The sequence below is a fragment of the Macaca nemestrina genome, chromosome 7 (assembly GCF_043159975.1).
Source record: "Macaca nemestrina isolate mMacNem1 chromosome 7, mMacNem.hap1, whole genome shotgun sequence".
Lineage (NCBI taxonomy): Eukaryota > Metazoa > Chordata > Mammalia > Primates > Cercopithecidae > Macaca > Macaca nemestrina.
Genome location: NC_092131.1, coordinates 137,607,615 through 137,621,217, shown reverse-complemented (window position 1 = coordinate 137,621,217; position 13,603 = coordinate 137,607,615). Strand labels below are relative to the sequence as shown.

Sequence of the window (13,603 nt, the reverse complement as noted above, 5' to 3'; positions counted from 1 at the left end):
CCCAGCACTTTGGGAGGCCGAGGCAGGTGGATCACGAGGTCAATAGATTGAAGCCATCCTGGCTAACACAGTGAAACCCCGTCTCTACTAAAATACAAAAAATTAGCCGGGCGTAGTGGTGGGCACTTGTAGTCCCAGCCACTTGAGAGGCTGAGGCCAGAGAATGGCGTGAACCCGGGAGGCGGAGGTTGCAGTGAACTGAGATCGCACCACTGCACTCCAGCCTGGGCGACAGAGCGAGACTCCGTCTCAAAAAAAAAAATAAAAAATAAGACTGGAGAGGTAGGTTAAGAGTGCCAAGTTTGTGGGGAATTTGGTGCTGTGATTTTAAATAGGGTTATCAAGAATATTCACTAAATGTTGACATTTGAACAAAGTTCTGAAGGAAGAGAGGGAAGAAGCCATGGAAATTCCTAGGGTGAAAAGCATTCCAGGAAGAAGGAAAAGGCAAGTCCAAAAAACCTGAGGCAGGAACAACAAAGAAGCCAGTGTGGCAAGAGTGGAATGAAAATGAGGGAGATAAGTAAGAGAAAGTATCAGAGAGGAAATGGGGGGCCAGATTGTCCAGGGACTTGTAGGTGGTAAGCAAGAACTTAAATTTTTATTCTGATTTAGATGAAAACCCATTGGAGAGTTTTAAGCAGAAGAATGGCGTGATATGATATTAAAAAAAAAAAATTAGTTCTGGTGGCTCTGTTGAGAATAGACCAAGAGGGAAGTTAAGGGCAGAAACAGACCACTTAGGAGGTTATTACAGAAACCCAGGGAGACATGATGGCTTGGACCAGGGAAGTAGCCAATGAAGTCTTAAGAAATGGTGAGATATTGGATATATTTTTGCTTTTTTGTTTTGAGACAGGGTCTCACTCTTGCCCAGGCTAGAGTGTGTGCCACCATGCTTGGCTAATTTTTTTAATGTTTTATTTTTTGTAGAGATGAGGTCTTGCCATGTTGCCCAGGCTGGTCCCAAACTCCTGGGCTCAAGCAGTCCTCCTGCCTGGGCCTTCCAAAATTCTGGGATTAGAAGTGTGAGCCACCTGCCTAACCAGAGAAAAGAATTCTATCTCTGGATGGCAAGCGTAAAGATTTAAAAAAAGGCTATCAAGTTCTACTACAGATAGATCAATTAAAATGAGAACTGAGCCAGGCGCGGTGGCTCACACCTGTAATCCCAATACTTTCGGAGGCTGAGACGGGTGGATTACTTGAGGTCAGGAGTTCAAGACCAGCCTGGCCAACATGGTGAAACCCCATTTCTACTAAAAATACAAAATTAGCTGGGCGTGGTGGCAGACGTCTGTAATCCCAGCTACTCGGGAGGCTGAGGCAGGAGAATCGCTTGAACCCGGGAGGCAGAGGTTGCAGTGAGCCAAGATCACACCATTGCACTCCAGCTTGGGTGACAGAGTGAGATTCCATCTCAAAAAAAAAAAAAAGGCCAGGTGCAGTGGCTCACGCCTGTAATCCCAGCACTTTGGGAGGCCGAGGCAGGCGGATCACAAGGTCAAGAGATTGAGACCATCCTGGCCAACATGGTGAAACCCCATCTCTACTAAAAATACAAAAATTAGCTGGGCATGGTGGCAGGCGCCTGTAGTCCCAGCTACTCGGGAGGCTGAGGCAGGAGAATTGCTTGAACCCGGGAGGCAGAGGTTGCAGTGAGCCGAGATTGTGCCACTGCACTCCAGCCTCTGTGAGAACGCAAGACTCCGTCTCAAAAAAAAAAAAAAAAAGGTGAGAACTGAGAATTGACCATTTGATTTAGCAATATGGAAGTCAACAGTGACCTTTACAAGAATAATTTTGATGGAATGATGAGAGCGAAAGCCTATTTATAGTGAATTGGAGAAAAAAGTACGAGAGAAATTAAAGGCAGATTTAAAGAATCTAAAGAAATTAAAGGAGTACAGATAATCTTTTGATGAATTTTGTTGTAATGGGAATCTGAGAAATTAGTAGTAGCTGGAGGAGGATGTGGGATCTGGATAAGAGACTTTGTTTCATGTCAGACATTACAGGATGTTTGTGTGTTAATAGGATTGATCCAGTAGAGAGGCAAAAGTTATTGATATGGAAGAAAGAGGAGAGATTGGCTGAAATGGTTTGTGGTGTTGGAAAAGCAGAGCTGTGATTGTCCTTTGCCTCAATGGTCTCTAAGCCACAGGGAAGGAAAAATAGGAAAATTAAAGAGATGGTAATTATGACTGCTGCTGCTCTGGTCTCTGTAGAATTAGGTTTAGTGATCTTGATGGCAGCCTCTGGTTTTATTTGTGCCAAAGCACCTCAGCATGGATCTTGTGCAGAGCTTATTTCCTTCTAATACCCAGCAATAACAGCTGGGCCTTGCTTTTCTTTGGCTTCTGAAGATAAAAGGGGTAAGAAAGAAGAGGGTTTACCCTTGTGTCTTTAGCCTTACTTTTCTACCATGAACATTTGACCCTGCCTATTAATATGATTATGGCCGATAGTTAATATTAAGTTTGTTTTATTGGCTGAGTGTGGTGGCTCTCTCCTATAATCCCAGAACTTTGGGAGGTTGAGGCAGGAGAATCATTTGGGTCCAGGAGTTTGAGATCAGCCTTGGCAACATAGCGAGACCCCATCTCTTAAAAAAAAACAAAATAAAAACAAAGTACATGTCCCACCTCTTCCACACTGAAAGCCATGGTGTGTGGGCAGGACCAGATGCTGCTAAAAATCCCTTCCGTTTTCCCCACAGCATCACTTATCATGTAGGACAAGAGTGGTCAGTAAAAAAGTTTAACTATTCATGCTTCTAGTTACAGAGAAATTTGAATTTCCTTACTTTTTAAAATGAAACTTTTAGTGGCTTAGACTTTAGGAGGCATATCTTAGCAGTCAAATAAGGGTGGAAAATACAGGTAATTTCATACTTTTGATGGTAGTTACTACGAGAAAGGCTTCTCTGGTAATGAAGTGTGACCCAGAAGCCTATGAGTCATATTTGTTGAACATGCCAAACATAAGACATAATAAGATAGGAAATAATGAAATTCCAGATCAGTTAACCATTGCTAACCCCCAATTGTTCTTAAATTGTGATTGTGTAGCCAGCATAGTCTTACTCTAGGTTCTGTGTCTGTTTTTACAAAAAAAGTAAAAGTCCTAACTATTCACACAGATTTGTTTTATGATAAGAGATCCAAAGGAGGTTTCTAAATAATTTTCAGAATTGCTCTACCAGTTACCTTTTCACCCGAAGTAGATCTGGAAAGCATCCAGCAAAACAGCTTTTGCATGTTCATACCTTTCAGAATGAATCATCTTCCTTCCGTTTAGCGAGAGAAGGGCTATGTGTACTGTTTCTGGCAGAATTTCCACAGATGTTTTATTTTTCTTAAGTCTTCCAGTGCTTCACATGAGTTGAACCTTGTGGGTACCTGACGTTCCCCAAGGAGATCTCTGAATCTCCTGATTCTTGGTTGTTTGTGATAAAAGAACAGTCAGTTCTGATTCTTCTGGGAGGATTTCAGGTATCCTTTTTTTTTTTTTCAATGAAGTTGTTCCCACTATAGGAAATCAGAGATGGCAGGCAATAGATTGTATAATGCTGTACTAAGGATTGTAGAAAGGTGTGGGTTTGTTCTTGCTTGTTAAGCATAATCCTCTTCACCTGTGAAATGGAGAGTACTATCATCAGAATGTTGAGGTGAAATCTGGGACATCTTCTGATCTCCTTAAATTCAAAACTTGTCCCAACTAGCCTGAACTTTTTATTTTTATATTTCACAGTTTCCAGACATCAGTCAAGAATCTGATTCTCCATTTGTTTTCATCTGCAAAAATCCTCAGGAAATGGTTGTGAAGTTTCCTATTAAAGGAAATCCAAAAATCTGTAAGTCATGATTTTTTTTTTCTTTAAGACCAGTCAAGTGCAGTAGTGAGGAATGGGGAAAAAAGTAGAACAAGGAGTTTAATCTGTAACTGACTGTGAACAATCAGTTGAAGTAACCCACTACCTTTGGATCAGCCTGTAAGTCATCATCTTTGATGGTCTAATTTTCTTTTCTTTTCTTTTTATTTTTTTGTCTTGCATCTCACTTGTCTAGATTTTTATAAAATCTTCCCTTTTGGCTGGGCATGGTGGCTCATGCCTGTAATCCCAGCACTTTGGGAGGCTGAGGCAGGCGGATCACGAGGTCAAGGCATCAAGACCATCCTGGCCAACATGGTGAAACCCCATCTCTACTAAGATTAAAAAAAAAAAAAAAAGCTGGGTGTGGTGGCATGTGCCTGTAGTGCCTGTAGTCCCAGCTGAGAACTGGGAAGCTGAGGCAGGAGAAGCGCTTGAACCTGGGAGGCAGAGGTTACAGTGAGCTGAGATTGTGCCATTGCACTCCAGCCTGGTAACAGAGTGAGGCTCCGTCTCAAAAAAAAAAAAAAAAAAAAATTTTTTTTTACTGTGTTCTGTGTGTCCCTAGTGTTGGAGGCTTAATATAATTATGCTTATCAATAACTTTGTTAGGTTAACTACAGTAAAGCCTTTCCAAAGTATACCTTGATCCACAATTATCGGCATAGTAAGTCACTCGAAACTTCTATTTCAGATCCTATTACATTAAAATGCTATTTGTCAGCCAAAAGAGTGTTTTGCCCCACTGTACTGCTCATTAAAGGAAGTAGTAAGGCAGTGCAGTGGCAACATTGTCATTTATCCATTTATTCATTGTTCAGTATTCAACTCAAGAATAAGGGCTGGGCGTGGTGGCTCATGCCTGTAATCCCAGCACTTTGGGAGGCTCAGATGGGTGGATCATCTGAGGTCAGGAGTTCGAGACCAGCCTGGTCAACATGGTGAAACCCCGTCTCTACTAAAAATACAAAAAATTAACTGGGCATGGTGGTGGGCGCCTGTAATCCCAGCTACTCGGGAGGCTGAGATGGGAGAATCGCTTGAACTTGGGAGGTGGAGGTTGCAGTTGAGCTGAGATTGCGCCACTGCACTCCAGCCTAGGCAACAAGAGTGAAACTCCATCTCAAAAAAAAAAAGACTTAACATTTTAAGTATTTATTGAGCATCTGTTTTAGAGACACCACTTCCCACATTTCTCTTCATTATTGGTTCCCAGAGTACGGCCTTGGCTCTCTTGCTTTTCATTCCTTTTTAAAATTTTTATTAGTTAATTGATTGAGACAGGGTCTTGCTCTGTCACCCAGGCTGGAGTGCAGTGGCATGATCATGGCCCACTGTAGCCTACACCTCCCAGGTCTGATCCTCCCACATCAGCGTCCTGAGTAGCTGGGACCCATCTTGTCTTCCTCTGTCCCAGAGCAGCCTCTTCTATTTCAAAGCAGTCTCAAAACACATATAGTGGGCCAGGCGCTGTGGCTTACGCCTGTAATCCCAGCACTTGGGGAGGCCGAGGCGGGCGGATCACAAGGTCAGAAGATCGAGACCATCCTGGCTAACACAGTGAAACCCTGTTTGTACTAAACATACAAAAAATTAGCCAGGCATGGTAGCAGGTGCCTGTAGTCCCGGCTACTCGGGAGGCTGAGGCAGGAGAATGGTGTGAACCCGGGAGGTAGAGCTTACAGTGAGTCGAGGTTGCACCACTGCACTCCAGCCTGGGCGACAGAGCGAGACTCCGTCTCAAAACAAAACAAAACAAAACAAAACAAAAAAAACCCCACATATATAGTGGTGGTGTCCTCCCTGCCTAACATCCTTGGAAAAGCAACATCAGCAACTCTCTCCCATTTGCTCATGTCAGTTACCATTTTGTGCCTCTTTGTCACTGCTTTCCCATTGTATGAATTGCGTGATTCTAGGGCATGCATTGTCCTCACTGGTGCACAACTCTCCCTCATCCAATACTTTGGGGACCAACTAGCCATTTTATAAATCTATGCCCTAGAGAAGTACTTCTCAAACTATAATGTAACTAAAAATCACCTAGCAAGCTGTTAAAACACAGGTTCCTCAATCCTGCTCTCAGGTGATACTGATGCTGTTGGCCAGCTGGCTACACTTTAAGTAACACTGCTTTGAATCAAAAAATGAAATGCTTGGAGTAGGAATTCATATTAATGTATATTTACTGCAACATTCAGGCAACATTTTGATTGATAAGATCCTAAGATTCCTACACATTGGAAGATCTGAACCAAGTTGCCCTTAACTGACACAAATTATTTACTTCAGACGGTACTCCAATTGGTGGCCCAGTAGCCCTGGAAATCCTTTCTTTTCTCCACTATTAAGGATTTATTTATTTTTGAGATAGGGCCTCGGCCTGTCACCTAGCCTGGAGTGCAGTTGTGCAATTATGACTCATTGCAGCCTCCACTTCCTGGGATAAAGTAATCCTCCCACCTCAGCCCCCAAAGTAGCTGGGACTACAGGTATGTGCCACCACACCCAGATGATTTTTAAATTTTTGGTAGAGATGAGGTCTCACTATGTTGCCCAGTTTGGTCTCAAGTGATCCTCCTGCCTTGGCCTCCTAAAGTGTTAGGATTACAGGTGTGAGCCACCACACCTGGCCCTATTTAGAATTTAGATCTCCATTTTACCCTCTCTCTGTTTTGGTTCTGGCAGTCTACCCCTTCCTCCTCCATTTCATTTTCACCTTCCTCTAGGCACTGGTGGCAACACTGGTGGTAGGAGGAAACGGTGGTAGATACTCTCTCTCAGACCCACTGTTACTTGATCTTTAGTCCTACTTCCCTTTTCGTAGCTTCTTCCCCTGGCTTGGTTTTCATCTGCTGCCTAAAGTCCTGTGAAAAAATGTTCTGTGTGGGGTTTAGATATTTCTCTGAAACGTTTTACTTTAGTACTTTCTCTATAACTTCAGGATTTAGGGCCTTCATTTTTCTCCACAAGGTTTCATGATGGGGAGGGGAGTGACATTCTTAGGAGAAAGCTTTAATAAATTCCTATCTTTAGGCCGGGCGCAATGGCTCACGCCTGTAATCCTAGCACTTTGGGAGGCTGAGGTGGATCACAAGGTCAGGAGATCGGGACCACAGTGAAACCCTGTCTCTACTAAAAATACAAAAAATTAGCCGGGCGTGGTGGCCGGCGCCTGTAGTCCCAGCTACTCGGGAGGCTGAGGCAGGAGAATGGCGTGAACCCAGGAGGCGGAGTTTGCAGTGAGCTGAGATCACGCCACTGCACTCCAGCCTGGGTTGACAGAGCGAGACTCTGTCTCAAAAAAAAAAAAAATTCCTATCTTTTTCCTATTGTTTCTGTTAGTTAATGGTAGACTAGACAAGGTTAAAAACTGCACAGAAACAATAGGTAGTGAAAATCTTATTTTGAGATGGGGTCTCACTCTGTCATGCAGGTTGGAGTGCAGTGGAACAATCTCGACTCACTGCAACCTCCACCTCCCAGGCTCAAGTGATCTTCCCACCTCAGCCTCCTAGGTAGCTGGGACCACAGGCGCACGCCACCATGCCTGGCTAATTTTTTGTATTTTTGCTAGAAATGGGGTCTTGCCATGTTGCCCAGGCTGATCTCGAACTCCTGAGCTCAGGTGATCCATTTACCTCGGCCTGTCTAAAAACCTCCTACTCTGCCAGAACTCTCTTCCGTTAGGTCCTAGGGGATACCTCCAGTAGTTTAAGCTGGAAAAGTCTTTAATCCCAGTTACATTGGGGAAAATACATACACGCCTCTTAATTTGGAATGGTTATCACATTTTCCCCTAGATATATTATTACATGAAGTGATTAAGTTTAATAGCATTAATAATATTAATACTTGGTCAGGCACAGTGGCTCATGTCTGTAATCCCAGCACTTTAGGAAGCTGAGGCAGGAGGATCCCTTGAAGCCAGGAATTTGAGACCAGCCTGAGTAACATAGCGAGACCCTGTCTCTACAAAAAAAAAAAAAAAAAAATTATTCCAGTGTGGTGGCATGTGCCTGTAGTGCCAGCTACTTGGGAGGCTGAGGCAGAAATATTGCTTCAGCACAGGAGTTCAAGGCTGCAATGGGCTATGATTGCAATACTGCATTCCAGCTTGGATGACAGAGCGAGATCCTGTCTCTAAAAAAAAATTAATTAATAGTCTGCTTTACTTATAACACTATGGCTTAATTTTTTTTTTTTTTTTTTTGTGGGATGGCTTAGGAACGTAGCCACCCTTTACAGATTAGTTCTATGATAAATATATTTGAAATTCCAAACTTTTATTTTTGAGACAGGGGTCTCACTATGTTGCCTAGGCTGGCCTTGAACTCTGGGTTCAAGAGATCCTCCTGCCTGAGCCTCCCAAGTAGCTGGAACTACAGATACACACTACTACTCCTGGCTTCAGGTTCTAAACTTCAGACTTGCAAATAAACTTTTAGAATATGACCCATTTATGTGTTGTATCATATATATATATATTATGTGTTGTATCATATATATGTATATAAATGCCTTAAAGGTGTATACTTTGATTTGTTTGTTTTTGGAAGTGTAAATTTGAGTTTGCTTGACCTTAATTGTGTCTCCTGAAATTGAAATAATTCAGAAAAAAGCAATATACAGTAGGGTATCACCTGGCTCTGTGTCTGCTTTATATAGGTTGAATACTCAGATAAAGGAAAATTTTTAAATTTAACAACATGCTCTATAAACTAATGCACCTTATATCTTTTGCAAACCATGTGAAAATTCCTGTGAGAGTTATATCAATTGATGACAAATATTTTTTCCCCTTTTAACTTCTTGCCCATCTGCTGCACATGCATTTGATTTTCTTTTAGGCACTATGATTGAGGATGTGGTTTAACACTGAAATGATTTAGGTATTAAATGTAAAAATACTGGGGAAATACAGAAACTAAGTGTTACACCCTACCCTGAAGAGGATGTATTGTATCTCACTGTGGTCCACTATCCAGATCCTGATCTTAGAAGCCCAGGCTGAACTAGAATTCAGAGCTTAAAGTTCCTGCAATCTAAGAACAGTCGTGATGACTGCTGCTTTCCACAAGAAGCCCTGGTCCCTTACCATCATTGCCCACAGCTGGCCCAAGAGTTGCCTCTATTGGCAATCACTCTATTAGACTTTAGGGATACAAAATGTCCATGATTGTAAGGAGTTCACAGATTGTTGGCAAAAGTCTGATTTTTTTTAGGCAGCCTAAGGGATGAAAGAACGTCTGAATTCCCGGGAATATACTGGAAATCCTTGTTCTTCTTGTATCTTGTTTCTCCTATTAGCTTTCCATTTTAGACATCATCACTGAAGCCAGAGATTAGTCTGCCTACCATTGGGTGTTTTATTCTGATGGGTTGATCTTACCTGAGCTGGTCTCACTTGAGGGCTTTCATAATCATACTGGAGTTTCCTGAAACGTAAAATAGGAATGTTCTTATTCAGTGAAGCTTTAAGAATGTGAAGAAAATGATACGTATTTTTTTCTTATGAGGAATCTGAAATAAATAATTAAAAGACTTGCCTGGGGTTATATGGTAAATGAAAGATGAAATTGAAACCATAACTAAGAAACCTAACTCCCAAGCCTCAGCATAAATAATATGACCACCCTTACTTCTTCCGGAGACTTTGAATTTATGAAGCCCTTTTTTTTTTTTTTTTTTTTTGAGATGGGATCTTGCTTTGTTGCCCAGGCTGGAGTGCACTGGCAAGATCTCAGCTCACTGCAACCTCTGCCTCCTGGGTTCAAGCAGTTCTCCTGCCTCGGCCTCCCGAGTAGCTGGGATTACAGGTGAGCGCCACCACACCCAACTAATGTTTGTATTTTTAGTAGAGACGGGGTTTCACCATGTTGGTCAGGCTGGTCATGAACTCCTGACCTCAAGTGATTTGCTTGCCTTGGCCTCCCAAAGTGCTGGGAGTACAGACATAAGCCACACCCAGCCTGAAGCACTTTAATATATATTATTTTAGTTATAGGCTGAGCATCCCAAATCTGAATTTTTTTTTTTTTTTTTTGAGATGGAGTCTCGCTGTGTCGCCCAGGCTGGAGTGCAGTGGCCGGATCTCAGCTCACTGCAAGCTCCACCTCCCAGGTTCACGCCATTCTCCTGCCTCAGCCTCCTGAGTAGCTGGGACTACAGGCGCCCGCCACCACGCCCGGCTAGTTTTTTGTATTTTTTAGTAGAGACGGGGTTTCACTGTGTTAGCCAGGATGGTCTCAATCTCCTGACCTCGTGATCTGCCCATCTCGGCCTCCCAGAGTGCTGGGATTACAGGCTTGAGCCACCGCGCCCGGCCAGAATTTTTTTTTTTTTTTTTTTGAGACTGGGTCTCGCTCTGTCACCCAGGCTGGAGTGTAGTGGTGTGAACTCAGCTCACTGCAACCTCTGCTTCCCTGGCTCAAGCAATTCTCCCACCTCAGCCTCCCAAGTAGCTGGGACTATAGGCCTGTACCACCATACCCGGCTAATTTTTTATTGCTTTTATTTTTATTATTATTATTTTTTTTTTTTTTTGAGTTTTACTCTTGTTGCCCAGGCTGGAGTGCAATGGTACAATCTCAGCTCACTGGAACTTCCACCTCCTAGGTTCAAGCGATTCTGCTGCCTCAGCCTCCTGAGTAGCTGGAATTATAGATGCCCTCCACCATGCCCAACTAATTTTTGTATTTTGAGTAGAGACGGGGTTTCACCATTTTGACCAGGCTAGTCTTAAACTTCTGACCTCAGGTGATCTGCCTGCCTCCCAAAGTGCAGGGATTACAGACGTGAGCCACTGTGCCCGGCCCAAAAAAAAAAAAAAAATCTTTTTTTTAGATAGGGTCTCACTCTGTTGCTCACGCTGGAGGGCAATAGCATGAGATCTTGGCTCACTGCAACCTCTGCCTCCTGGGCTCAAGCCATCCTCCTGTCTCAGCCTCCCGAGTAGCTGGGACTCCAGGCTTGCACCACCATACCCAGCAGATTTTTGAGGAGGGGGGTAGGGGAGGGCTTGGTTTTTTTGGTACAGACAGGGTTTCGCCATGTTGGCCAGACTGCTCTGGAACTCCTGGGCTCAAGCGATCTGCCTGCCTTGGCCTCCCAAAGTACTGGGATTACAGGCATGAGCCACCACACCCTGCCCCAAATCTGAAAATCTGAAATGCAAAATCTAATCCTTTTTGAGCTTCAACATGATGCTCAAAGGATATGCTAATTGGAGCATTTGGGATTTTGGATTTCTGGATTTGGGATACTTAACCAGTAAGTATATATAATGCAAATATTCCAAAATCCAAAAAAATCTGAAATTTAAAACACTTCTGGTCCCAAGCATTTTAGATAAGGAGTACTGAACCTGTAGTTATTTGATTAAAGGACTTAGTGTATGTGTAATACACGTAGCTCAGTGGCTGGTCTATAGAAAGCACTTTGTGTTAGCTAGAATCTTCTCAATAACTGTGTGTTAGTAAGGGCTTTTTCCTCCTTTCATTTTACAGGTTTATAGAAGTTATTTTACTCAAGTCTTTCTGTCGCAAGATTTCCTGTTCTTTTCACTATATCAGACTGCCTCAGGAACAAATTATTCCAATTTACATTTCGTTTCTAGGGCACAATATCATAGAGTTGGAAGGAACCTTCAGTATTTTATAGTCCAGTTTCCTCTTAGAGTTGATAAAATTGAGGACAAGAGTGACTAGGTAACATACTCAAGATTATACAGCTACAAAGTCTCAGGATTAAAACTGAGTTTTTCAGCCAGGCGTGGTGGCTCACGCCTGTAATCCCAGCACTTTGGGAGGCTGAGGTGGGGTGGGGAATTGCTTGAGGTCAGGAGTTCAAGACCAACCTGGCCAACATGGTGAAACCCTATCTCTACCAAAAAATTTAAAAATTAGCTGGGCGTGATGGCACACACCTGTAGTCCCAGCTACAGGGGAGGCTAAGGCAGCATAATTGCTTGAACCTGGGTGGTGGAGGTTGCAGTGAGCCGAGATCACGCCATTGCACTCCAGCCTGGGCGACAGAGACTCTGTCTCAATAAATAAACAAACAAACAGAGTCTTTCAACTTATGCAATACAGACAACTGGATGTCTGGAGTCCTAGATGGAATTCTAAATTCTGGCCTAGCTTGTCCTAAAAAGCTGAATGAGACTCACCTCTGGGTACTACCACCTTTACAATCTGTACTCTTACATTTATCTGATATCTGCTACTTGTGGTTACTTAGTACTGTCTATAATATAAAGGTTTTGAAATGTGTAGTGTTGCTGGGCGCAGTGGCTCAAGCCTGTAATCCCAGCACTTTGGGAGGCCGAGGCGGGTGGATCACGAGGTCAGGAGATCAAGACTATCCTGGCTAACATGGTGAAACCCCGTCTCTACTAAAAATACAAAAAAAAACTAGCCGGGCGTGGTGGCGGGCACCTGTAGTCTCAGCTACTTGGGAGGCTGAGGCGGGAGAATGGCATGAACCCGGGAGGTGGAGCTTGCAGTGAGCCGAGATCACGCCACTGCACTCCAGCCTGGGAGACACAGCGAGACTCCGTCTCAAAAAAAAAAAAAAAAAAAAGAAATGTGTAGTGTCTACCTTTGTTTAATTCATTTGGTGAGAGCATTTATTGAGCATCTACCATTTGGCAGTTACTATGGTAGTGTTAGGGATACAAAGGCTGACTTGCCTTGTAACAGGGCTCTTTGCCAGATGGCTGGCACATGTTCAGGTTTTCAGCCAGGAAGCACAGGGGATAAAAGAACTCCTAAATCCCTGGGAATGCCCTGTGCTCTAAAGCCCAAATGAAAATCAACAGCATTGTGATTATTGTTAAATGATATTCAGGGTATCACTTAGTGGATGGTTTCTGAGGAAGCCCAGAAAAGAACATAATGTTCTTCTAGAAGCAGGTGTAGCCTGAAAGAGAGAGAGATAAACAAAGAGAGACACACAGACAGACTAATGTTAGACAGGAGGAGATTTAAGTAAACAGGGAAACTTGTTAGGCTGAAGCTAATTTTTCTCACAATCTTACTGTGCCATGGTCAGTACATGTATTCTTAATTGGACAAGTGAAAATACTGAAATCCAGAGAATCTGAATGACTCGCCCAGGTCATACAGCTAGTTAATACCAGAGGAGGGTGGACTAGAACCTGGGTCTTCTGACTTTTAGTCCAGTGCTCCTTCTGTTATGCCTGATTGCTGCAACAAATGAAAATGAAAACATATTGAGAGGCAGTGGTTATGGGCATGGGCCTGTGCTATACTCAGCTGCCTTTGAAGGGGAAGACTGCTTGTTTTTTTTTTTTTTAGTGCTGAGACTGAACTGAATTATGTTTCTATTTTCAGCATAAGCATCACTATTGACTTAGATGAGACTTTTTGTGGGAGAAAGCAAACTGCCAAACTGTTCTCAGGCCAGACAGACAGGTATTCTCTTAAGATTCTCCTAATGAGATGAATGGTTCCTAAGGCTGCTACCACTGAGCCAAACTCTATCCTGGTAGATCTGAGAAGAGGTCAGAGACCACATCAGTAATATACCTTTCATTAGGGTTACCTGGGATGGGAAGGTTGCTTGTTTTCTAAGTTTAATACTTAGAGAGTCATATAGCCTATGACCTTTAACCTTCTTAGCTGGTGATAGGGGCCCTTTGTCAGTAAAGCATTCATGTGGATTCTATTCCACTGTTGCAGGTCACTCCCCCTATTAAGTCTGAGG

The 13,603-nt window shown here is 43.1% G+C and overlaps 1 protein-coding gene and 1 long non-coding RNA gene across 7 annotated transcripts in view; one reads left to right on the top strand and one right to left on the bottom strand.

The window, feature by feature from the left end:
• LOC105488710 (uncharacterized) overlaps positions 1 to 13,603 on the bottom strand; it is a 35,082-nt gene that overhangs the window by 14,680 nt on the left and 6,799 nt on the right. The window contains exons 2-3 of the long non-coding RNA XR_011625301.1: positions 9,267 to 9,312; positions 3,269 to 3,634 (exon numbers count right to left, since the gene is read on the bottom strand). This is a non-coding gene — a long non-coding RNA (uncharacterized lncRNA). The remainder of the gene's footprint in view (positions 1 to 3,268; positions 3,635 to 9,266; positions 9,313 to 13,603) is intronic.
• The window catches only part of LOC105488719 (thyroid hormone receptor interactor 4), a 73,222-nt gene that overhangs the window by 58,869 nt on the left and 750 nt on the right, over positions 1 to 13,603 (top strand). For 4 of the 6 annotated variants that reach the window (XM_071099358.1, XM_024796233.2, XM_011753049.2 and 1 more), the window contains one exon: positions 3,754 to 3,856. The exons of 1 other annotated variant lie outside the window; for it this stretch is intronic. In XM_071099358.1, coding sequence (XP_070955459.1) covers positions 3,754 to 3,856 — 103 coding nt within the window. Of the gene's footprint in view, positions 1 to 3,753; positions 3,857 to 13,230; positions 13,312 to 13,603 lie in introns of all 6 variants that reach the window. One more of the 6 variants, XR_011625282.1, reaches the window with a different exon arrangement.